The sequence below is a fragment of the Gymnoscopelus braueri genome, assembly GCF_963280865.1.
Source record: "Gymnoscopelus braueri genome assembly, chromosome: 3".
NCBI lineage: Eukaryota > Metazoa > Chordata > Actinopteri > Myctophiformes > Myctophidae > Gymnoscopelus > Gymnoscopelus braueri.
In genome coordinates, this window is record NC_137612.1 from 53114476 (window position 1) to 53140184 (window position 25709).

General features: G+C 43.9%; 1 protein-coding gene across 1 annotated transcript in view; it reads right to left on the minus strand.

The window, feature by feature from the left end:
* The window catches only part of slc25a26 (solute carrier family 25 member 26), a 108756-nt gene that overhangs the window by 10450 nt on the left and 72597 nt on the right, over positions 1–25709 (minus strand). The window contains exons 8-9 of the mRNA XM_080420950.1: positions 16487–16551; positions 3258–3331 (exon numbers count right to left, since the gene is read on the minus strand). Of these exons, the coding sequence (XP_080277076.1) occupies positions 3258–3331; positions 16487–16551 (139 nt within the window). The remainder of the gene's footprint in view (positions 1–3257; positions 3332–16486; positions 16552–25709) is intronic.

Genomic DNA, 25709 nt, shown 5'->3' on the forward strand with positions numbered 1-25709 from the left:
ACAAAAACAAACCCAGGGGCTGGAGGGACAACTGTGCCTGTTAGTCTTGCTTTGTTACTTTGGGGTCTGGTCTGCTCTTTGTTTTTTCCTGTTGCGGGTTAACCCATTTAGACCCGGGGGAAAGAATCTGTGTCATTTTTTAGATTTCTTTGGCCTATTCAAAAATAGCAGATCTACAAGTTCATAGCGCGGTAACGAGTGCCGCGCTATGAGATTGTAGATCTGCAATTTTTGAATGTAGTTTGAATGTATGTATATTTTTCAAGCGAACATTTGTAACTCAAATCTTTGCTTCTGGGGGGATTCTACAAATGTCTTCTAAATGCTAACAGGTTTTATTTTTTTTAAATGCATGTTGTTATAATATCAGTGGTTCAGGAGCCCCAGAATTATATGTATTTGACCGCGGACCCCCATCTAAAAATATGTTGTTCCAGGGACCCCCCCCAGAAGCAAAGATTTGAGTTAAAAATGTATGTATATATATTCAAAAGATTTGCACACATTTTCAAAAAAAAAAAAAAAAAAAAAAAAAGCAGATCTACAAGCTCATAGTGCGGCACTGTAGATCTGCTATTTTTGAATAGCCCAAAGAAATCTTAAAATGACACACAGATAGATGCGTTTCCCCGGTCTTAAAGGGTTAACCGTGGCTCTGGGGGGTGGGGGGGGGCTTCTCTCTCCTATAACCCACAACCCAGGGTCCTCTGGGGCACGGCACACACACATGGCAGCACTTTGGAGCCTCGCTGCACTGCAATTGGGCCTATTACCATAATTACAGCTTTAAAGGCCCAGCAATTTGTAGCAGGCATGCACCGGCACAACCACAAGGGCCTTTGGCCCCTGCGGCGCGCGCACACACACACACACACACACACACACACACACACACACACACACACACACACACACACACACACACACACACACACACACACACACACACACACACACACACACACACACACACACACACACACACACACACACACACACACACACACACACACACACACAGGAGGAGAGGGCTAAAACACTTTTCCCCTTCTCTCCCCCGTTGTCTCTCACACAAGCTCCTTCCTCCTTTTTTTTTTTTTTAAGGGTCCTCTCTTATCGAATCCCCCTCTTTTTTTCTCTACGTCTCGCTTCTTTTTCCTCAGAACGTCCCTGGCGTATAGCGATGTCGAAGAGGTGTAAAGTAACTAAGTACATTTACTCAAGTACTGTACTTTTGGGATACTTTTTACTTCTACTCCACTACATCTCAGAGGCAAATATTGTACTTTTACTCCACTACAATTATTTGAAAACTTTAGTTACTAGTTACTTTGCAGACATAAATTATTACGTTATAAAACATACATTAACCACTTTAGCCATATTTTATACCTAGGCGCGACGCGTTGTGAGCTTGTAGATCTGCTATTTTCAAACATTTTAGCACTTTTACTTTTGGTACTTTAAGTACATTTTGAAGCCAATACTTTTGATTTTGAATTCCGGACTTTTACTTGTAACAGAGTACTTCCACATTGCAGTATTGATACTTTTACTTAAAGTGAAACATTTGAGTACTTTTTTCCACCACTGGCCCATGGCGTATGTGCGATGTGTCAGAGCAGAGGTCATCGCGCTCGTTGTCCTCTGGTGCCGCAGCTGGCTGTACGGTAACCAACCCGTGGAGATAATCAGTAAGAGAGAAGAGAGGGGAGGGGGAGGGGGGGGGGGGGGGGGGGATATCAAAGGTGGACTTGGTGGTGTGGAGGTGGTGGGATATGGGGGGGGGGGGGGGAGGGCATCAAAGACTAGCCCTTTAAATTACCATCGGGTTAGGACTGCAGCTGGGGGGCTTAGCTCTTTATGACTCTTATATACCTACATGTATGGTGATCACGGGTTTTTAAATATGCAAGCGGCAATATCTTCCCCGTAATGCGTTCCTCCCTACCGAGACCCTCCCCCTCACTCAACCCCCCCCCCCCCCCTCGAGCCATGTGTACTTAAGGGAATCACCCCGTTGAGCACAGAAAAACCCCAAGCGGAAATAGAATTCTAATTACTCTTTGATTAGATTCCAGCGCCAGCAGCTTACACAAACAAATGCTGCCATTTATTTTGTTCAGAGAGAGAGAGAGAGAGAGAGAGAGAGAGAGAGGGGGAGAGAACGAGAGAGAGAGAGAGAGAGAGAGAGAGAGAACAAGTTGGAAAAGACAAGAGAGAGAACAAGAGAGAAAGAGACAGAGACAGAGAGAGGGAGCATTTTCTCTTGTTCCACTGGCGTTTGGCCCCCGTCCCAGACCCTAGTCTGTTATGAGCATCAAGCGGCGGAGCATCTTAGCTAAATGACGGTGGCTTGTACACAAGCAAGGGCCCCATTATTCAACCACGGGAGCCCCCGCGGGTTTGTTTGAGCGCTGGCAGCCCCTCGGCTAGTCCCATTAGACTTGGCCTTTTTCTCCTAGCCCCGCATCATAAACACATCAAAAAAACGCTCAAATAAAACCCCTTCCACTTGCCCCCCCACCCCCCCCCCCCCCTGTAATACCTTAATCAATACAGCTGTACACCAAGCAGGCAAAGAAAAAGCTTTTACACGGCTCGTTTTTCAGCTGCGGTCGTAAATCCCCCGTCCCCGGAGTCGCGGCCCTGTCATCATACTCAATTATGCACGGAATCAGGGCGAGTTACATCAAATCACGTAAAATAAGAGGATTTTTTTTTTCAAAGCAGGCCGGGGGACAGAAGAAAAAAATATATATATACGTTTGTGTTAAGAGCTGTTCTTTTTTAAACAACTTGAGTGACCACTGGACTTTTCTCTAAATTGATGGCTCTCATTATTAGACCATTCAAACCGGGAACGCATCCGTGACATTTTTTAGATTTCTTTGGGCTATTAAAAAATAGCAGATCTGCAAGCTCAGAGCTGAGCTTGCAGATATGCTATTTTTGAGGAAAATCGCGAAAATGTGTGCAAATCTTTGAATATAATATATATAAGTATTTATAAAGCAAACATTTGTAACTCAAATCATTGCTTCCGGGGGATTCTACAAATTCTAAACAGTTTTGCTTTTTTAAACTTATGTTGCTATATCATCAGTGGTTCTCAAACTTTTTTTAATGTCAAGGGCCACCCAAAATGATATGTATTTGGCCAAAGAAATCTAAAGTGACACAGATGCGTTCCCAGGATTGGATGGGTTAAAAGTCTCTCTCTCACACACACACACACAAAAAAACGTTAGACTCACCCTGCAAGTCCTCTGCTCTTCCATACGTCATACAGCACCAGTGGGATGTTGCCGCTAGCCGTGGCCGTCCCAGCCTAGGGTGAGAGAGAGAGAGAGAGAGAGAGAGAGAGAGAGAGAGAGAGAGAGAGAGAGAGAGAGAGAGAGAGACTGTTCAAGGTGGGAATGTTGTAGTTATTCCAGGCATGTATGCTATTCCAAGGCAAAAACCCATCACTGGGAATGATTCACGCGATACACAATTCCGTCCCACCACGGTGTGCGTCATCAGTGGTGGAAAAAGTACTCAAATGTTTTACTTAACACATTGATTGCCTAGATCGAGTTAATTCGTTTTTCAAATCCATCGCTTGCGTGCCGCAATTCTGAAGAACGAGTTAACTCGTTCTTTGGAATTGTCATTGTTTAATCTGTTTATTTTTCATCATAGGTTTCGTTTTCCACTTACTTCACACACACCGGGATCCGGTTTCATGACGCAGATTCCGTTTCCGGTTCTCTTTTTTTTTTCCCGGTCATTTTCGACCAGAATAGGGAAAAACACATTTTTTCACACGGTATAAAAAAAGGAACCGAGAGCTCCACTTCTATTTTCTATAGTCTGGGTGACGGACAGTCATCGTCGTCGTGTATCACATCGTACTTTAGGCCGATTATGACGTATTTGGTCAGAATTTGGTCAGAATTTATTGAGAGGATTGCCCCTTGAGATGCAGCATCTCATTTTAGAGGGGGTCCTATTCACATACGTACAACATTACATACAGTACAAGTACACAATACACAATACACACATGTACAGATACAGTTAGCTTGCTCACCCTCTACCACCCACGCACCCATTCACCAACTCACTTTAAACAAAGAAGTCGAGAATACAGTACTATGACCTATATCAAAGTCAGAAATAAACGTATGTACAAGCAGTGTTAGAAGCATGAACAGGTAGTTTGGAGATGTGAATACAAGGAAGTCCTGAAGCGGCCAAGAGAGGTAACTGATCTGAGAGAAAGAGGAAGGTTGTTCCAGTCAGATGGGGCTTTGTAATGGAATGACCTGCGTCCAGTTACAGAGAATATTCTATTGGGAACAGTAAAATAGGGATGTTGTGAATGTCTAAGCGGGTATGGTGATGTATATGGTTCCAGAGACTGTTTCAAGTAAGAAGGACAGTTAAAGTGAATACATTTAAAAAGAAATAGGTACCAGTGAAGTTGCCTTCTTGCCTTAGGCTGTAGCCAATCAAGCGAACTATACAGAGAACAGTGGTGTGTTCTGTATGGACACCTCAACACAAATCTACATAGGGAGTTGTATAATATATTGAGAGGCTTGAGATTAGTATCTGTGGTGTTCTGATATACAATATCGTATGCACTGTTTGAGCCTGTTTGGGGGGGGGGCGAGCGAGTCAGCGAGGTGATCAAGGTGTCTATTTGCTGCTCTCTGCTGGTAGAACTGTCGTATGTGTTTAAAACCGCAACCAGACAATTTATTTGAATGAAAAATTACAAAAAAATAAATAAATAAGAAAACAAGCAAATCGCTGGCACAGGGGTGAGTACATTATGAACTAGAAAATGTGCTCCTCGGAGCACAAGTCTCCGCCAGCAGACCCGTGCTATTTTAATCAAATGAAATCACCTACCCTATCTGCCATCAACCTTTCTTCTAACAGGTGCAAGTCCTGCAGTTCTCGGGGTATGGGGTCGAGTAATAGGTTGTTAGCCCAAGCCTGTGTAGGGAGTTTCCCAAGTTTAATGGACCGATGACACGTGTGGCACATCCAAGTGTTGTTTTGCTTGATTGCAGTTGGGTCTTTGTCTAGGAGACTTACAATATCTATCGTTCCTGTATACTTTTTTTTTAAACTCTGCCACTGATTCTCTGTAGAGCATTCGTTCACAGCTTTGGCCTTCTGCGCCTTTGCGTCTTCATCAGGTTTCAGATGCTCATTTGCTGATTCTTTAGTTTGCATAATGGGAGTTAGTTACATTGCGTGATCTCAGCCTCCTATTTATATATTTATATTACATATTGTGATGTCACGTAAAACTGACCAATGAAGAGTTCTTTCCAGCAGAGCTGCTGTTTCTGGATGGCACCTGTTGATCTTTAGGTCCCCGTTTGACCAACTTGGAGGACGGGGGCAACTTCGCTGCTACAGACCTCTTCCTGCTGCTCACTGGCTCCTCTTCCTCAGCTGACGATTCTTCCTCTGAGGAGGAGGACGAATCGGAGGAAGAGGAGGAGTCCTCCTCCTTCTCTATTTATAGAATTTTCCTCTGGAAAGCCTTCTGGATACGATTCTGCAGCTCTTGAACCTTCTGCTGTTCCTCCTCCAGCTCTTCAGCTGTGAGGCTGACAGGGGCAACTGTGGAGGAGACTGCCTGATGTCCCTGTTGTAGATGAGTATGCTTTCTTAGCTTTGGCCTTCTGCGCCTTTGCTTGACCAATGTTAGGTGTTCTCAGAGGGACACACACAAGCTAAGAGGCAGACTGCAAATGATGTCCTCGGTCACATCCGTCACACAGTAACATAGTCTCTGCGTCTCCTTTCCGTCTGCACAGTTTACAGCGAGCGTTGAAGAGAGACTTTGCCCAAATGATGCTCTTTTCCAAAGTGGACAGATGGACAAACACTTGGGAAAGACTGGAGCAGGACTGCAGAGATTCTCTCCAACGTTCCAAAACCATCTTACCACTGGCACTGCCATTGTCACTGTCACTGGACGGGTCGTCATTTTTTCTTCCTGTTTTTACCGTTCTTCTTGTCTTTCTTGGACTCCTCGCCGCCCAGAGGAACTTGGAGGAACCTGCGTTCGATTTCCTGTTCTATCTGAAACAGGGCATGAGCAAGGCAGTGGACGGTACTGTTCACTGGCTGAGAGTCATCCACCTCCATCTCCTCTCCACCATTCATCTCTCCGTTCTTTCTGCCATCAGCAAGACTGATTGATCCTGTCTTACCTCACTTCAAAAAGTACCAGCTTTTTGAAGTGACACACTTATTTATAGAATTTTATTTCGTCATGCGTCCCTCTAGCCAATCAAAAGCATTGGTGTCAACATATTGACACGTGTCACGTGGAGCTTGACCAATGTTAGCTTGTCTCTCTAGCTTCTACAGTGTTTTTGGTACCTGTGTAGAATTGCGCAGTGTGCCTTTGAATGGGTACTGCTTCAGGAAAGTGTTCTTTGTACTGACTGGCTGTTTTGGCTGCTTTTCCTACACGATCACTATCAAAGTTGACCAGGATGGTTTCGACTGTTGTGTTTATTTGATGGATGTGAACAACTGTCCCGCATACTCCATTGGACAGTCCGTCAGATACATTGATGTTGGTTGTCCTCTTCTGTGTTACTGTTGTAGATGAGTATGCTTTCTTAGCTTTGGCCTTCTGCGCCTTTGCTTGACCAATGTCAGGTGTTCTCAAAGGGACACACACACGCACGGACGGGTGATTTGGACTAGAAGATACTGTTCCAATCAAGACTGATTGATCCTGTCTTACCTCGCTTCAAAAACGTAAACGGCTTTTTGAAGTGACACACCTTTTTATTATAGGATTGTATTTCGTCATGCGTCCCTCTAGCCAATCAGAGACATTGATGTCAACATATTGACACGTATTAAGAGTTCGGCTTTGTTGTGGGATCATTTCAACTCTAGTCCTCTTCTACGTTACAATTGTAGATGAGTATGCTTTCTTAGCTTTGGCCTTCTGCGCCTTTGCTTGACCAATGTTAGGTGTTCTCAGAGGGAAACACACACGCACAGACGGATGACTTGGACTTACTGAAGGTACTGTTCCAATCAAGTCTGATTGATCCTGTTTTACCTCACTTCAAAAAGTAAGAGCTTTTTGAAGTGACACACCTATTTATAGAATTTTATTTCGTCACGCGTCCCTCTAGCCAATCAGAGGCATTGGTGTCGACAAATTGACACGTGTCACGTGGAGCTTGCCCAATGTTAGCTTGGCTAACAATGTTTGCTCACACAAAGCGAAAACATATTCTCCACCTTCGGCGGAGACAATAAACTCTGGCAGTCAATGTGTTAAGTAAAAGTATCAATACTGCAATGTGGAAGTACTCTGTTACGTAAAAGTCCAGAATTCAAGTAAAAGTACAAAAGTATTGGTATCCAAATGTACTTAAAGTACCAAAAGTAAAAGTACAATTTTTTTTGGAAAAAAGCTGATCTACAAAATAATTGTAGTGGAGTAAAAGTACAATATTTGCCTCTGAGATGTAGTGGAGTAGAAGGAAAAGTATAGACAATTGGAAATAGTCCAGTAAAGTAAAAGTACCTCAGAATTGTACCTAAGTACAGTGCTTGAGTAAATCTACTTAGTTACTTTACACCACTGTGCGTCATCAACGCGCGAGTGGTCTCTCAAGCCAGACAACTCTTCCACAATCTTTAAAAGCTAGCGGTCATCGGTCTGTCATTTCCGTACAGGAAAATGTATTACAAAATATATCGTTACAGTCGGGTAGTAACCTCTCATCTCCATATTCTAACTTTTGGTGTTTTTTAGATTTTTTGGGGTAAATTAAACACCCTACTTGATCATACAGTGTCACACAAAAGCATCAAAAGTAGCAGATCTGCAAGCTCGAAAAGCGGCACGAAGCGTGTCGATCTGCTACTTTTTCTACTTTTGAATTTGAATACTGAATACTGAATTTTGCACAAATATTCACAATTATTACAATTATTAATTATTACAAAAAAAAAACGTATGTTGCTTTAATATCAGTGGCGCTCAAACTTTTTCATGTCAAGGACCCCCAACATTATATGTATTTGGCCGCGGACCCCGATCTCAAAATATTTTGTTCCAGGGACCCCCAGAAGCAAAGATTTGATGTTAGCTTTAAAATATATATATATTTAAAGGTTTGCACACATCTTCAAGATTTCTCAAGAAATAGCAGATCTACAATCTCATAGCGCTATGAGCTTGGATATCTGCTATTTTTGAATAGCCCAAAGACATCTAAAATGACACAGATGCGTTCCCAGGATTGAATGGGTTAATAAGCCATGCGTTGGTTGTAAGATATCGCACATACGCACACACACACATAGGAGGACATTGATTGAAGCAAAAATGAGCGCTCCCAAAGATAATTGGTTTCGGAAATGACATACAGGTGTAACACTGTTGTTCCACTGTTGTGCCAGGTGCGGGAGGGCAGTCGCAGAGCCCAATGCACATCTGTATGCACAGCAGGCAGGGCAGGACAGAACAGGAAGTTCCCTTCCTGCCCTGAACTACTTCCTGCACACGCAACAAAGGCCGTCGGGATCGGGGACTCAAACCCGCAACGCGCTGTCAGGCTGTTTTCTATTTTTCTAAATTTTTATCCCACGATTTTTGTAACCCATTTTTTCACCCAGTGCCAATTGCCTATGTAATCCTGGGCGCTACACTCCCTCTGCCAGCCTAGGGAGAGCCTAGAGCCGAGCTCATGCCTCCTTCAATGCATGAGAGCTACAGTAGCAAGCCGCTTCGTATCACCCGACAGGGGGCAGGTTCAGGCTACATTTTAGCCTTGGGTGCCCGGACCGCTATGCCAGCGGTCCAGGGCTCCTCCGACGTATTTCCGATCGCGCAAAGATGCTCGCACGAGTCCGCCACTGTAAAGATCACCCATCTCGACAGACTTACTGTATATCAATTATCCTAATTTAACAGGCTTACAGTCCAAATAAACAGTATATACACGTCTTTTGAGTGTGTATCTTGTTGAATGAATGTGTAGGCTATCGTAAATATTTAGTCTAACGTCCGTCAGCGTGAGAAAGGGAGAGAAAGAGGATCGAGCGAATGAGAGAAAAGGGGATGAGAGAGAAATGAGGTCATGAAGTGAGTTTTGTAACTTTAGAATGCTCTTTTTAGTGGGTCTCACTACTTCAGCTGGCTCTTCTTATTTTGGAAAGACGCCCATTCATGTCGCGCTGTGAAGGAAAAAGGCTTCGGTATATTATAGGCTACCGGAGCTTCTGTGACTATGTCCTTCCACGTCATCAGTCCATTTTACGTCGGTATTGTGTGAAATAAATACGTAGGGTATGGTTGTAAATGTATAGAATATACCATGCCAACAACAGGTGTCAAACAACAACATGGAGTAACACTAGACACCGTTGTATTGCACGTCACGTCTCTGATTCCGGGAACGCCGGCCTGCCATGAAAAAAATGACACAAAGGGACAGCTTTGTTTGGTTCTGTGTTAAAAAAAAGAGCAAAGCTCGCATTAACTCTTTCATTGCCTTGGACGAAAATTCCCGTCCGATTTTGCAATGGCCCACACTGCCAATGACGGAAATGACAATTAAAAAAATTATAATAATAATAAAATAATAAAAAGTAACTATGAGATATCCAAAAAGTTGCTCATCCATTCACTTCAATGTTAAAAAATAAACTGAGATTTTTTTTCTTTTTTTCCTGTTTTACCATGTATTTTTGAGTGAGACATGCTATCTTCAAACATCAAACAACACATGTCAACGAGGTCACAATGACCTCGTTGACATTTGTTAAACCACACCTGAAAACCCTCAGTGATTAGCAAACAATCAGGGGATCAATCATACAGGAGATAAATATTCTGTGACTACTTGAAAAGGTAAGAGAATCGCAAAATCCTGGCACTGGGCAAAACACAGCCAGAAATAAGTCTGGCAGTGAAAGAGCTAATAACGGCTCTTCTTTACAGTATGTCCCTGTTGCGGGGTATATGTGTATAAAAGTGGCTATAGAGAGAGAAAAGAGAGAGAGGGGGAAGGGGAGAAAGGGACAGAGAGCATATCGAAAAAACCTCATTATGTCCAAAACTGTTACTTTTACCGATTCAAATTCAAACATAGCAAAAGTAGCTGATCTGCCAGCTCGTTCGCGCCGCGTTTCGAGCTTGCCGATCTGCTACTTTTGATGCTTTTGCGTGAGACTGTAGTATGATCAAGTAGGGGCCGGGGGCGTTAATTTTAGAAAAAACACAAAAAGTTCAAATGTGGAGATAAGAGGTTTCTGGCCGACGGCGACGAAGTGGAGGCGTGATGACAGATGGGACGTCTCCTTCGCTTCCGGCCCACGCCGGACAGACACTGTGTTTAGTCTTCCTCCTCACAAACACTTCCTTAACACCCCCCTCCCTCCTTCCATCCATTTATCTCTCTCCCCCTCTATTCCACTTCAGGGACAGCTGTTTTTTGCACAGGTGACACCCCCCCAACCCCAAACCCCCCCCCCCCCCCCCCCAGGACATCCAACCCCACTCCACCTGTTGCCCCACCACACTTCATTATCAAGTGAGCTTCTGTTTACACAAAATGGTTTAGCGAACACTAAAAACCAAAAGTAGGGGATTTCTTAGGGCTGTTCTGTGGGTGCATTCATCTCTCCACTGAAGGAGCAGGGCTGGTGGTAGCAACGGCGCAGGGCGACTCGGGGTTAAGCGAGGTGGAGAGGAGAGGAGAGGAGAGGAGAGGAGAGGAGAGGAGAGGAGACTGAGGCATAGTGGAGAGGGAGTGCTGGGTGGGGTGCAGGGTTAGCATAACTGTGGTCCGGCCTGTAAATCACTCCCATGTATGTGTTTGTGTGTGTGTGTATGCGCGCTGCTACAGTTCAGTATGCGTAGGAAATAGCTGTAAATTGTCATATGCGCCGAACTGGGCAGAATAAGAGGATGATATCCCCTCCCCTCCACTTTCTTCACGCGAGGAAAAAAAAAGGAAAAACAAAAGACAAAACTCGTCCTCTGTTCCCTGGTTTCTTTCTGCCGTAGCAAACGTGTGGGCCCGTTTTTGGCCTTCATAGCCATGGAATGGAGGAATGAAAGGCCAAACGATGGGTCCAAAACACGCACGCACGCACACACACACACACACACACACACACACAAAACCTGTGCAACTTATATATGCCGACACGCACAAGAAACGTGTCTATGTAACAGCTCGTTCTTTCTCCATCCATCAAACACTTGTATTTTAACCTGGCATCCCTATTTTGGGCATGTCTGATAGGCGGGAATTTTAAAACATTAAAAAAAAACGTGTTGCATGCGGGCATAGCGGTCGGACCTGTGGCTCTGGATAACCGGATCTCTGTGTATGTCAGTCCTCGTCCCCGTTATTCCCATACATGGAGATCGCTGATGTACTCATTATGCAAAAAGTTTTCAAATGTGTAAAATGTCTGAAAATCTTTTGAAAATAGCAGATCTACAAGCTCGCGACGCATTGTGAGCTTGTAGATCGGCTATTTTCAAATGGCCGAAATGTATACAGGGCTGAAGTGGTTAATGTATGTTTTGTAATAATAATCAAAATCTACAAAGTAACTAGAAACTTAAGTTTTCAAATAATTGTAGTGGAGTAAAAGTACAATATTTGCCTCTGAGATGTAGTGGAGTAGAAGTAAAAGTACAGAAAAGTGGAAATACTCCAGTAAAGTGAAAATGCCTCAAAATTGTACTTAAGTACAGTACTTGAGTAAATGTACTTAGTTACTTTACACCACTGGCAACTACTGAATAGCCTAGAGTGCGCCGCTCTGTACTGTTGGCTTACAGACTAAAAATCCTCAGTTTGGGCTGTTTTCTATGTGTTCCGTTCTGTCTCAACTTTCTTTCTTCTTTCTGAAGGAAAGGCAACTCAGACAATTCTGTCCATAAAAGGCCAAATCTCCTGTCCATAAAAGGCTCCCTAAATATAACGTTCCAATAATAACTATCTTATTTGTGACCGCGGTGACCAGCCCACGTCGGGGCCCACTGTTTGCTTGTTATGCCACTGGACAACACACTCCATATTTGGGCGTAGCTGCATTGGGAACTCCTTATATGGTTATGGCTGAGTCATAGTGACATGAGTGTGACCAAATTATTATTATTGCCGGACCCAGGGGGTCTGGCTTACATGAGGCTTTGTACCTGTTTTCTCCATACATGGGCATGGTCACTTTGTCCTTAGGCCCCAGCCATAAGTCTGTCCCCCTATCGTCCATACATGGGCATAGACACAGGCTGACACGTCATGTGAAGTCTGGATCTGGCAGAACCAGGTCTCCTGGTCTTGTTTTTTAAAGCAGAAATAGCTGATCTACAAGTTCCCGACGCGTCGAATAGTGAGCTTGTAGATCGGCTATGTTGGCTGAGTACAGCATACAAGGGCGTAAGTGGTTGAGAGACTGTGTGGTCCAGCAGTATCAATGGTGTTTTGCAGCGACTCACTTCAACAAATAAACATTTGGAGACCATTTCCCCTCCTCTGTGTTCTGTACCGTGTAGGCGGTTTTGGGGGCAGGTTAAAGGAATGAATGAGTGCCGTTTACTGTCCTGTGTGTACCGGGGGTCTGCAGAGCCCCCTCTGACTACCGGAGGCCTGTTGCAGCAGGTTATACAGATCAACAGTGAACTCGGTGTGTTTCGCTGCGTCCAGCGTTCCCCAAGCGGGCGGGCGGGCAGTGAATGCGGTGCAGCGCGCCGCTAACGCCAGCGGTTTTGGCGTGCTGCTGGGTAATGCGCCCCTCGCCTCAGGAACGATGCCATGCTGTACAGTAGCCGTGTATGACACGCACACGCTGGTCTGTGTGTGTGTGCGTGTGCGTGTGCGTGTGTGTGTGTGTGTGCCAGGGCTGTGGGCAGAGTGGCGTGGCAGGACTCCTGCCCCGGAGGCTTTTCTTTACGGCTCCAGCTGTGCTTTGGAGAGCCGCCCGATTCGAGCCAGTCGTGGGCCCCCCTCCCCTCCTCTCCCCTCCCCTCCTCCATGCCAACTGCCAGTCGTCCTTGGCGCTGGCTCCTGCCAGACAGTGCCTACTGTACAACGCCACTCTTTCATTCTGCCGACCGCGGAAAAGAAAAAGTCCCTTCTCCGTTCGGCTCCCTTCCTGGAGGAAACTAATGTGACAAGTTCCAGCACCCACCTCCCACCCAGCACCCACCCAGCACCCACCTCCGCCCCAACCATCCTTTCTCCCTGCTCCCCCTCGCTCACCCGTCTCAACGTGCGAACCGTAGTAGGGCTGAAAATATCCATAATTTTCTTACTTTTGGGATTCATTGAATAATCGGGAAGCGTGTATATGTCACAGGGTGAATGGAGAACCAGGTAGATTGAAGACAGAGCGCTCGTTTTTAGGCACGGGGCTTCGGGGCGAGGCGGGGCTTTTCGAGATAGGGTTTATTAGCGAGGCTCGCGAGGAGGAGGAGGAGAAGTAGGCGCGGCGCTGCGAGGCGGGGGTTTATTACGTGAGGCTCGCGAGGAGGAGCTCCTCCTCGCAAAATAAACCGTCCTCCTTCTCCTCCGAAGGAGGACTGTTTATTTCACGAGGAGGAGCTCCTCCTCGCGAAATAAACCGTCCTCCTTCTCCTCCGAGGAGAAGGAGAACGCGGAGAGGCGGGGCTTTGATGTGCCGACGCGGACCTGTCTTTTGTTGTTCCCCCCCACATAGCAACCAGGAAGCTACGCTAGGGGAACGCTGAACACGCGTGCACACGCACACGCTTGTCCACGACGGAGGCGCGCCGACTTAGTGGAGCTTGAGGCCGAGGAAGCGCGCCCTCGCGCCTCCAGGCGCGAGTGCCCGCGCTGACCGGCCGATGCTCTACTAGTCGACTCAGCGCCGTTTGAGTTGTAAACCGATAGGGACAGAATAGTTCTTTTCATGGATCACTGTGTGTGTGTGTGTGTGTGTGTGTGTGTGTGTGTGTGTCAGTGTCAGGGAGAAAGTAAAACAAAAGCCAGAACACAATAAAAGTATCTTAACAGTCCTGCTTTCAATAAACCAAAAAAAGCATGAGCGGGTGCGCGTGTGTGTGCGCTTGTGTGTGTGTGTGTGTGTGTGTGTGTGTGTGTGAGACTGTGTGTGTGTGGTCGCAGCCATATATGTTTGTGCACAAGCCTGGCTTGTGGCTCCCTCTAGTGTTGCTTCTACAGAATTGCTGGGTGGGTGGTAAAAACGAACGCGCCTTCTTCAATCTACCTGGTTCTCCATTCACCCTGTAACATATATACATACACACACACACAAATAGCGGCACTATGTAACTTTTTATTAATAAAATCGAATGTCATTTTGTCCAATCTGTAGGGTAGAGCATGTTAATACAATAATAACTTATACAATTGAGGTGGTTGTATTTAGTCTCCCTGCTCTTCTATTGAGACATTTAGATCGTGTCAAAGGTCATGTCTCACCTGACACGAATTTTGACCTGATGGTCAAGATTCAATTTATCCCCTGAGCAAGCAGGCAGGCTCGATTAGCTCAATGGTAAAACATTTCGATGGTAAAACATTTCTGCACTTTGGCAGGAAACCAGATTCAAATCCGGGGTAGAAGAGGAAAGTTACATAGTGCGGCTTTAAGCATTATTCTACACTCGGTCGCACAATGGTGTTGTGCTAAAAATTACCAATCCCGAATTTTATACAATTATCGCTAATTTGCATACTCTATTAAATTGATTAGTTTGATTAACACCCCTAAACTGTACGTTGTACTGTTATCATCAGCCGTTCCTGAAAGTTTGTCAATGAAAAGACAATTCAGCCTCATGTGAAGGGGTTCGCCAGCCATTCCGATAAAACATGTTAAAAACCGCAGCACCTGCTCTTCCTTCCGGCTGATGTTCACGGGAGGGGAGGGGGGGGGGGGTCGGGAGCATCATGTGACACACCGCGCCGCACATGGGCCGAGAAAGATCCACTCCCGCCATCGGAGACTCAAACCTGTCCAAAGTGCTTTGTCTCATTTCAGTTCTTTTTATGAGTCATGAGAAAATGGAACACCACGTTTTTTCTCCAAGGCCGGGTGGGGTGGGGGGGCTGCAGGGGGGGGGGGGGGGGTGGCTCTGAACTCTTTACCTCCCAACCACCAACACACACACACACACACACACACACACACACAAACAAAGCTTAGTGAAGGAAGACAAGACATACACACACAGGAGTTAAAGTGACCGGAGAAGGGGAGGAGGTCAAGAGATAGCCCCGTGAGAAAGAGAGAGAAACAGAGAGATGGCCCAGAGAAAGAAAGACTGAGAGATGGCCCAGAGAGAGAGAGAGAGAGAGAGAAAGAAAGAGTGAGTGAGAGAGAAAAGCAGGGAGAAAGAAAGAGAAAGAGAAGCAAGAGAGACAGACGGAGCGCAAGGCCAACAGAGAGACAGACATGCAGACAGAGTGCAGCAGTGACACCGGCCTTCTGGTTCACCTCTCCTCTGTGTGACGAGAAGCGTTGAGGTGGAAATTCCTCTGGAGTGTCAGCCCGGTTCCCCGGCACTTAACCCACTAAGACCGGGAACGGCATCTGTGTCATGTTTTTAGACGCATTTGGGCTATTCAAAAAATAGCAGATCTACAAGCTCATAGCGCGCCACCGAGTGCCGCGCTACGAGCTTGTAGATCTGCTATATTTTTTTTTTATCTTGAAAATATGTGCAAATCTTTGAATATGTATCGATTTTTAGAGCAAACATTTGTAACACAAATCTTTGCTTCTGGGGGATTCTACAAATCTCTTCTAAATCCTAACAGCTTTCTGAAACACTAATGTTGCTATAGTATAATATCAATGCTTCTCAAACTTTTCATGTCAAGGAGCCCCAAAATGATATGTATTTGGCTGCGGACCCCCTATCTCAAAGAGATGGGGGGTCCACAGCCAAATACATATCACCAGAAGCAAAGATTTGAGTTAAAAATGTTAGCTTTAAAAAATATATATATATTCCAAAAAGTTCAATATTTTTCCAAAAAAAATAGCAGATCTACAAGCTCATAGCGCGGCACTCGGTGCCGCGCTATGAGCTTGTAGATCTGCTATTTTTTAATAGCCCAAAGTATAAGATAATGGTTAAAGAAGTGGTTACACAGATGCGGTCCCGGTCTGAATGGGTTAACACTGGCCATGCACACAAACATGTCCGTCCGACACTGTCCATAACGCCCAATCCACAAGCAAAAGATAAATGTGTGTACACGCTAGTAGTCCGTGTGTGTGTGTGTGTGTGTGTGTGTGCGTGTTAAGACCACTGTCCCTGTGCAACCTTAGCCCACCCTCTCCTGTGTGTTCCCCCGTTGTTGAGCTTTTGTTGAGGCTGGGAGCCATGCTGCCGTACTGTCTGCAAGGCATCACCTGACAGCACTGTTTAACACTCGCTGGCAGACTAGTTTGTGTGCTCCGTGCGTGTGTGTGTGTGTACCTTTGCTAGCATGATCCTGGTCTTGGCCACGTCAAGGGGAGTGGTAACGAATGCCGCTACTGCACCTAGAGAGGCACAACACACACACACACACACACACACACACACACACACACACACACACACACACACACACACGCGAACACACAATTCAAACCCTCCAACTGACTTGAAGCACCTTACCGCTAATCCAACAGTAAACATTGGAGCCCTGGGCCCTTTGCTGTGTAAAGTTCATTAAACATAATGATGACATCATTGGGGGGTTGCTGAGGAGGAGGAGGAGGAGGTAGAATCAGAATCAACTTCGTTGTCACATCAATGGTTTACCAATCTGGGAACCCATCGTCAAATAAAAAGGATAAACAGCGCTCTCTGTTGTTTTTCACTTTTGCATTTAGCTCTGGGGGGGGGATTAACTAGACATGCTCACTGGAAACCGGGGTTTGGACATGCCTTCAGCCCTCTACTTCCGGTGGTGCGCCGATGTTTTCATTCCCACTAACAATATTTCTCCACGGAACACTAACACCATTTCTCCCAAAGAACATGGATCGTTCTGGTTATAAGCCCACTTGTTTCTATGATGAAAGAACAAGTTAAAATGTTACTAACTTTCCGCGGTTTTGTCGGCTTCGAGGGCGCTATTGTTAAATGAGTTTCGGTTTGTTTACAGTGGGTAGCGAGCCGCACACATGTAAATCCCGCCCACTACATTTGATTGGGTAAAGCGCGGCCTGCTTCCTGATCTGAAGGCACGTCCACTTGTAGCCAACGTGCATGGGTTCTCAACGCGGCTCCCGACAGATTCAAGCGCAGCTATGAATCTGTTCTTGAGAGATTAATGGTTTACAGACGTAAAGAAGTGGGTGAAATGTGTTTTTTTTGTGTGAGCTACATCGTTTTTGTTGGTAGGGAGGGGGACGACGACGACGACAAATCAAACATTAAATAATCATGTCACAGAGAACATAAAAAGACAGTTCTACACATAGCATAAGGCCAGCAGATACAGTATGTATGCACATGGGGTGTGGAAGTGGTAACACATTGGCAGGTCCACCTAGCGGCAGGTGTGTGCATGATTAGGTACAACTAGTCCATATCCGGTCGACGCATCCGTGGGGGGATATGCGCACATGATCTGGCAACCCGGATTTCACTCACAGGATGTACAAAACTGTTACTTTCCAGGATTCAGATTTCAAAATGGCAAAAGTAGCAGATCTGCAAGCTCGAAACGCGTCGCTTCGTGCCGCGTTTCGAGCTTGTAGATCTGCTACTTTTGATGCTGGCGTGTGACGCTGTGGTATGTGGCTTTAATTTATGAAAGAAAACACAAAAGTTAAAATATGGAGATAAGGGGTTTCTGCCCGACAGCAACAATACAGCCAACAGAAATTCCCAGTTGGATTCCCGAATCATCCTGGCATCGTGCCGGACAAGTCCTTGAACAAGACACTGCACCCTAAACAGTACATGCTCCCAACGTTTTGTTTGAAGTACTAAATAAATACAAGATGCGCACTATACAAAATAAGTTAAACGAATATTTCAAATAGAAAAGATGGAAAAAAAGAAAAATAAGATCATCATCCCCAACATTATGTTATTAGATTACAAGAAACAGTCATGGTTCTTAGCACCCACTGCTACATGCAGCTCGCATCTTACTCAATTCAACCACACACACACACATCTTGTGAAACTTATATGCTGACGTGCACAAGAAACATCTCCATGCAACACACAGACTGAGCACATGTTAGGTTTGATGTCTACAGCAGTAGTTCTCAAACCTTTTCATGTCAAGGACCCACAAATTCATGTTTTTTGGCTGCGGACCTATTGGCTATTTTGTGCCAGGGGACCACCACACAAGATTTGTGTTAATAATTATGTTCCAATGAAATTCAAAATGTTTTCATTTTCTTTTCAAATAGCATTTTTCAAATAGCCGATGTACATAGGGTTGGTTAAATGGTTAAACCGATTTTGATGTTATGTTTACATCATTTAGCTGGGGACCCCCTGGAGCCCCCCCCCCCACACTTTGAGAACCACTGTTTTATAGTGAGGATTAACACCCAGTCCTGCCTCCCCAATAAGCCCAGGCATGGGAAGATGGATGTCTCATGAGCGTACAGTACGTCCCACCAGAGTTGCGACAAAACATAGCAACATGCTCTCGGTAAACACGTCCATATGGGCCACCAAGGAGGAACGTTAACGTAAGAGAAAGAAGAGGCGTTGGAGGTTGGAACGCTGGATATTGAAATCAGACGTGAGAAAAAAAAACACTAGGGGTTTGGTGTAGTGTAACAATCCCTTCGTGCCTTTGGGTTTTTTACAAGTTCACACTGTCTGAGTATGAGAATGCATTCTGACAAGCTAGAGCATATGTCATTTCCCTTAAATTTATGCATTTCTTTCCCCCCCTCGCTCCCTGCTCTTGGGTGGGAGTAAACTCTTGCCCAATATTCACCAAGGCTACGGTACACACAGACAGTCCCTCTCACCGTAGGCTATTTTGTAATCTCCTTGGACAGATTCAAAAGGCTGCGGTTGTAAATCTTACAAATATAGCTCTGTTGGGTTTGCGATCTAGCTTTGGCTGGGGGGGCGGGGGGGGGGGTTTGGGGGGAGAGCGTGATGTGATCAGCATTGGAGATCAAGGTCGCAGAATGCAAATCGCGTCGATGACGTACGCTTTCGGCTTTGTTGTTTTTCTGGCAGAAGAACTATCAAGTCAGTTCACTACATAGGCAAGTTCCAATAGGGGTCAAGTTCATTAGCGAGACCCCTGGGCTGGGGGGAGATAAACCAGGATTGTGCAATGTGTCACTTGTGAGCATTTCCAACACTGAGCAGAAGAGTGCAAAGTTTAATATTAGGTGTACAGCATGTGGATTGAAACATGGAAATATTAATGGAGATTAACTAGGTCTGCAATGACTCTCTCCTTTCCCCCCTCATTGTCTTCTTCTCCATAGTTCTCCACCCTTCCCTCCTTTCCTGTCTAACCCCGATCAGCCCTTTTCTCCATACATCCCTGGACTGTCTCAGGACGCAACACGTCAGCTGGACTAACCGTCTACTCCTGTATGGTTATTTAGATTTTTTTTAAGCGGTGCAGGCCGCCTCTACAGTACAAGTGACTTTGCGTGTTTGTATGTATGTATAAGCTACTGTATTGTCGCTGTCGGACAGAAACCTCTTATCTCCATAATCGAACTTTTTGTGTATTTTCGCAAATGAATGCCGTACTTGAGCATACTACAGCGTCACACAAAAAGCATCATAAGTAGCAGATCCACAAGCTCGAAACGTGGTGCGAAGCAACGCGGTTTGAGCTCGTCAATCTGCTACTTTCGATATTTTTTTTATTTGAAGCCTGAAATGTAACAGTTTTGGACATATGACATATTTCCACCCGACAGAGACGATATTATGTGTGTGTGTGTGTGTGTGTCCGAGTACAGCATAAACAGCTGCATCTGATTGCAACACAAAGCTGCAACTAATTACACAAATTAAACACAAACAGGAGGCACAGTGCACGACTCACGCACACGCCACTTAAAGGGGAATACCACTCATTTTCAACATTGAACTATGTCTTTAATACACCTTAGAGAGCTGTTGTGTGGAAATAAGAAAAAAGTCCCCCCCCCTTCTATGTAAGCTGAGGGGGCGGAGCCAAAAGTACACCCTGCGTATGACTGATCACATGACCTCAATCAATTATCCAGTTCTAGGCAAGATAGAAGGGGGGGGACTTTTTTCTTATTTCCACACAACAGCTCTTGGGTGTATTAAAGAAAATGTTGAAAATTAGCGGTATTCCCCTTTAACCCATTTAGACCGGGAACGCATCTGTGTCACTTTCATGAGCTTGTAGATCAGCTTTTTTTTTTTTTTTTTGAAAATCTTTGAGCATATATATATGAATATCTTTTAACTCTTTGACTGCCGTCGACGCGTTTTCGAGTCAATTGCTTCTTCATTGTTTAATCGGCGATCGTGCTGTTCTCTGTAACTTCCACCATCATACCTTTGCACTCACTTCCAACTCACCCGGATGCAGATTTAGCGGGTTCTGGTTCTCGGTTTTATCTTGAAAAATTTGATTTTTAGGCCAAAATAGGGCAAAACCAGCTACCCCACACGGTATAAAAAACGAACGGAGAGCTCCGGTTATATTTTCTTTTCTCTGGGCGACGAACAGTTATCGTCGTTGTGTTTACCAACGACCTGAAACCCGATCATAAGCTAAGCTAAGCTAAGATGGCCAGCGGGGAGGGTCCGTGAAATACGACTACAGAAAACGGATATGACGTTTGCAGCCTCTTTGGGAGGGGGAGAGAGAGAGAGAATGGAGACAGAGAAAAAAAACTTAACTCTTTGAGTGCTGGTCGATCTGTCGTGTTTGTTTATAAGTTATTATAGTTATTATAGTAGAGCTGTTTAACTCCCGTTTTTGAGCAAATCGTGCACTTTTTGAAAGAAGCGTGAAACTTTCAGCATAGTTAGTATATGCCATAATGTTCATTTTCAGACGGGGAGGGAAGTCAGATTTGACCTCTAAGGACCGTGAGAGGTCAAATCCAAAATGGCCGCTAGTCCAACTTAAGTTTGGAACCAAACACAGTAGAAAAACGTTTAAAGTATCATTTCCAACTAAATAGGGGATGCCTTTTCATGTGGTAATACTATCGAGATCACCAGATTTCAAGGAAATGCAATTAGGTCGAGGTCAAGGTAAAAATGTGCCCAAAAAATGCAGTGATTTCCTCAGAATCAACAAATGGCAGTGTAACAATCAATGGTCTCATATATAGGCAACATCAACAATGACACACCTGATGTGGTTCAGACAATTAATTTATTAACATTCCTCTAGTAGAGGGCAAGGAACTTCATGCAACCAATGGGAGTGGAGTCCTCAGTTCTCCTGCTGATTCAAACTTGGCCTGCCTTGCCCCATATTCGCAAGAGATGCAGATGCTGTGCAAAAGGGGTGTAAGAAAGTGACCATACGCACTGTTGATACTGATGTGGTAGTACTGGCTGTGGCTTCATTCATCAAGATAGGTCCTGATGAGCTGTGGGTTGCCTTTGGTGTTGAATCAAGCTTTTGGTACATAGCTGTTCATGAAATGGTTGCACAGTGTCTGACTCTCCCAGTCTTTCACGCTTTCACCGGGTGTGACACTGTATGATTGATTATTGATTATTGTCATTTACTATGAATTTAGTATTAAAATAGACTACCACCATAGGTTTAATCTGTTCATTTGTTTTGTATTATTCCCATTGGCCACAACAGTTCCACTATATTGCAGTACCCACTGTCAAAGCTTAAATATACTTATTACTATGTAATTTGACCTTGACCTTGATTTAATGTATGTTCTTGGGTTCTGGCAATCTCCAACATATCATCAAATGAATGGGCAACCCCAACTTAGTTGGAAAGAACGCCTTAAATGTATTTTTTGAAGTATTTAGACATTTAGACCCAGTAGACTGGCGGCCATCTTGGATTTGACCTCTCAGAGGTCAAATCTGACTTTCCTCCACGTCTGAAAATTTATATTATGGTATTTACTAACTATGCTGAAAGTTTCAGCCTTCTTTCAAAAAGTGCACGATTTTTAGTGCCAAACAGCTCTACTATTATACGTTTTTGGAAGGATTTAGAAGACATTTGTATAATCAACCTCTGGTTTAAATGGGTTAAAGACACGCACACACACACACACACTGGCCAGCACTGCACACATGCGTGTGAAGCGCACAGGGAGCCCAGCCGGCCGCCCCCACACAGGGGCTTATGGGATGACATTATGGGATGTTTTTACATCGAGATTATGGGAATGTTTTTACATTTAGATCACTAGACTGGCGCCTGTTGGGCAAAAACTAACACTAAACTAAAACTACCGTAATAAATACCTAAATAAGTCAAACCAAAAGGAAAAAAATAACTAGACTAGCACTCCCACTTTAGAAACTAAAAAATAAATAAAGTAAAAACTAAAATGTATGCTCCCTCAGGGTGCAGCAGTGTTGAATTGACAGATTTTCTTTATTTAGTTTTAAGTCAGTCTTTTGAATAAAGTTCTGTTTAGTTTTAGTCATATTTCAGTCATCTGAAATGTTTTAGTTTTTGTCTAGTTTTAGTCGACTTAATATCATAAGATAACAGTCGACTAAATCTACAGTTGATTTAGTCGACTAAAATGTATTTTGGCGGTGCCTTGATGGCGTCGTAATGGCTGATAGCCGATCTGCAAGCCCACAACGAGTCGCAGCGCGACGCGTTGTGAGCTTGTAGATCTGCTATTTTCAGAGCGCAACACCCGAACGCAACCAAACATAAAATGACTTGTCTTTTAGTTCTACTGGATCTCTTCTCCACTCGTCCCTCTACTCTGACATTTTAGTCTAGTTTTTATTTGTTGACGTAATTGTCAATATATTTAGTTAGTTTTAGTCATCATAGCTTAGTTTTTATTTCGTTTTTATTTTGTTTTCGTCAGTGAAAAAATGGTGGTTGACCAAAAAAAAATCTTCATAGTTTTAGACGACGAAATCAACACTGGGGTGCAGTGTCCTCATCCCTGGCTGCATCTCTCAGGTCCTAGCTCCTCTATCCTAACTCCTGCAAGGGTTATGTATTATTCTGCTCTGTCTTATAGCTCCTATCCTCACTTACTCTGTGAAATTAGATGGAAAGCCAGCATGGTGAGTCTCTGGAACAGGTTGCTGGGTTTGCCACCCAACAGGGTGGCTAGCCACAATTTTTATTGGGATCTGTCTGTTGAAGGGGAATTGGGTCTCTGAAACCTTTGATTTATTACGGGAATGTGGTCTGGAAGAACATTATTTCCAAAGAACAACTGTAAATGTGGAGGAGTTTAAAAACAGAATCCGTGCAAAATGCATACAAGCCTGGGCAGATGAAATTCCGTAAAAGCCAAAATTAAGAACATATTGTTTATTTTAAAAAATATATAAATGTGAAAAATATGTTTTGAATAATTTGACAAAAAGTCAGAGGTCACTCTGTGCGCAGATATAAGATGTGGCATTCTGCCATTACATATCGAAACAGGAAGATATAGGGGCGTAGCTGAGGAGGATAGAATATGTGAACACTTTATTTTAAGTCATATTTTAGCATTTTCGTTCTATTCAATGCATCACTTGCCCGCCAAGAACGCAGATACACATTCTATTTTATTTTTTATTTATTGATTTTATTCCACAAGGGGCGCTCTAACAGCTTAGGAATGATCCCTCGTCACTCAGAGAAGCAGTAGACGGATGCGTCCCAACTTTATGATTTTTTGAAAAACACTTCTAACTCAGATAATTTCTTTGTGATGAAAACCACCAGTTTTCAACGGGCCATAGCTCCAAAATGGACAAAATATTCATTCATTCTTACAAGGGTCATGTATTCTTCTGCTCTGTCATAGCTCCTCTATCCTCACTCCTAGAAGGGTTTATGTAAAGATGGAAAGAACATAGAACAACGTAGAAGGTAGATCATGTTAAAAAAAAATAAACTAGACGTTTGTAGATTTCATTTGAGCACTCGTAGAAATGTGATCTACACACGCATACAGTACAGAGTACACACTCGGAAATTTGCACTTATTCACACGTTTGACATTTGAAGTCGCAAAGAATACAAACACATGCAACTGTCTATCTACATGTGTGATGTCTGTTTTTGTGTGACAAAAAAATCTGATGATGTGTGTGTGGATTACAAGTTACAGGTTCAAATTTCTGAGAGTTTGAGTGGCTCTCAAATCTTAATCTACAAGCTCTGCAATTTTGCAACGCACCTTCATATACTGTATGAAGTCGGGTGGAAACCTCATACTGTATGTCCAAAACTGTTACTTTTCAGGATTCAAATTGAAAAATAGCAAAAGTAGCAGATCTGCAAGATCAAAACGAGCTTGCAGATCTGCAACTTTTGATGCTTTTGCGTGACGCTGTAGTATGATCACGTAGTAGGGCGTTAATTTACGAAAAAAAACACAAACATTTAGCATACGGCGATGAGAGGTTTCTGCCTGACAGCAACGATATGTCCTTTCCTTCTTTACATAACCGACGGAAAGGACCTGAGAGACGCGGCCTCTCCATCCATCCTTCATCCCTCCCTCCCTCCCTCCATCGCCCCCCTCTGGTTCAGGCAGCAGACATCCATCTACCTGTCCTGTCTGCAAAGTCACTGTATGCTGCACCATGCAAGATCTATGGACACAAAGCTGTGACTGTACAACAAGTAGACAATAGACTGTGTTATTTAACCCGTTAAGGCCTGAGGTTCCGATTCTACAAAATGTCTTCTAAACAGTTTTTTTTTTTAAACGTATGTTGCTATAATCAGTGGTTTTCAAACTTTTTCATGTCAAGGACCCCAAAATGTATATGTATTTGGCCGCGGACCCCCATCTCAAAATATTTTGTTCCAGGGACCCCCCCCCAGAAGCAAAGATTTGAGTTACAAATGTTCGGTTTAAAAATATATGGTATTCAAAGATTTGCACAAATTTTCTCGATTTAAAAAAAAATAGCCAAAGTGTAAAATAATGCTTTTTAGCTCAAATCTAAAAATGACACAGATGCCTCCCAGGTCTTAAAAGGGTTAATACATACAGTACCTCTGCATGATTGTGTTCATTAATATATTGGGGCGTTTTTTCATGCTAAGTTTTTGCTTCTTTTAATTTTATGAGGAGGCACAAAGTGGAGAGTACACGAGTACGTACAGTCAGTGGTGGGAAAAAGTACTCTGATGTTTTACTTAAGTAAAAGTATCAATACTGCAATGTAGAAGTACTATGTTACAAGTAAAAGTCCGGAATTCAAAATGTACTCGAGTAAAAGTACAAAAGTGTTGGTATCAAAATGTACTTAAAGTACCAAAAGTAAAAGTACTAAAATGTTTGAAAATAGCCGATCTACAATCTCTTGTAGATCCGCTATTTTCAAATAGCCTAGGTATAAAATAGGGCTAAAGTGGTAAATGTATGTTTTATAATGTAATAATTTATATTACATATAAGTAAGTAAAGTTTTCAAGTAATTTTGTAGTGGAGTAAAAGTACAATATTTGCCTCTGAGATGTAGTGGAGTAGAAGTAAAAGTACTGATAATTGGAAATACTCCAGTAAAGTAAACACCATCTCTTAGG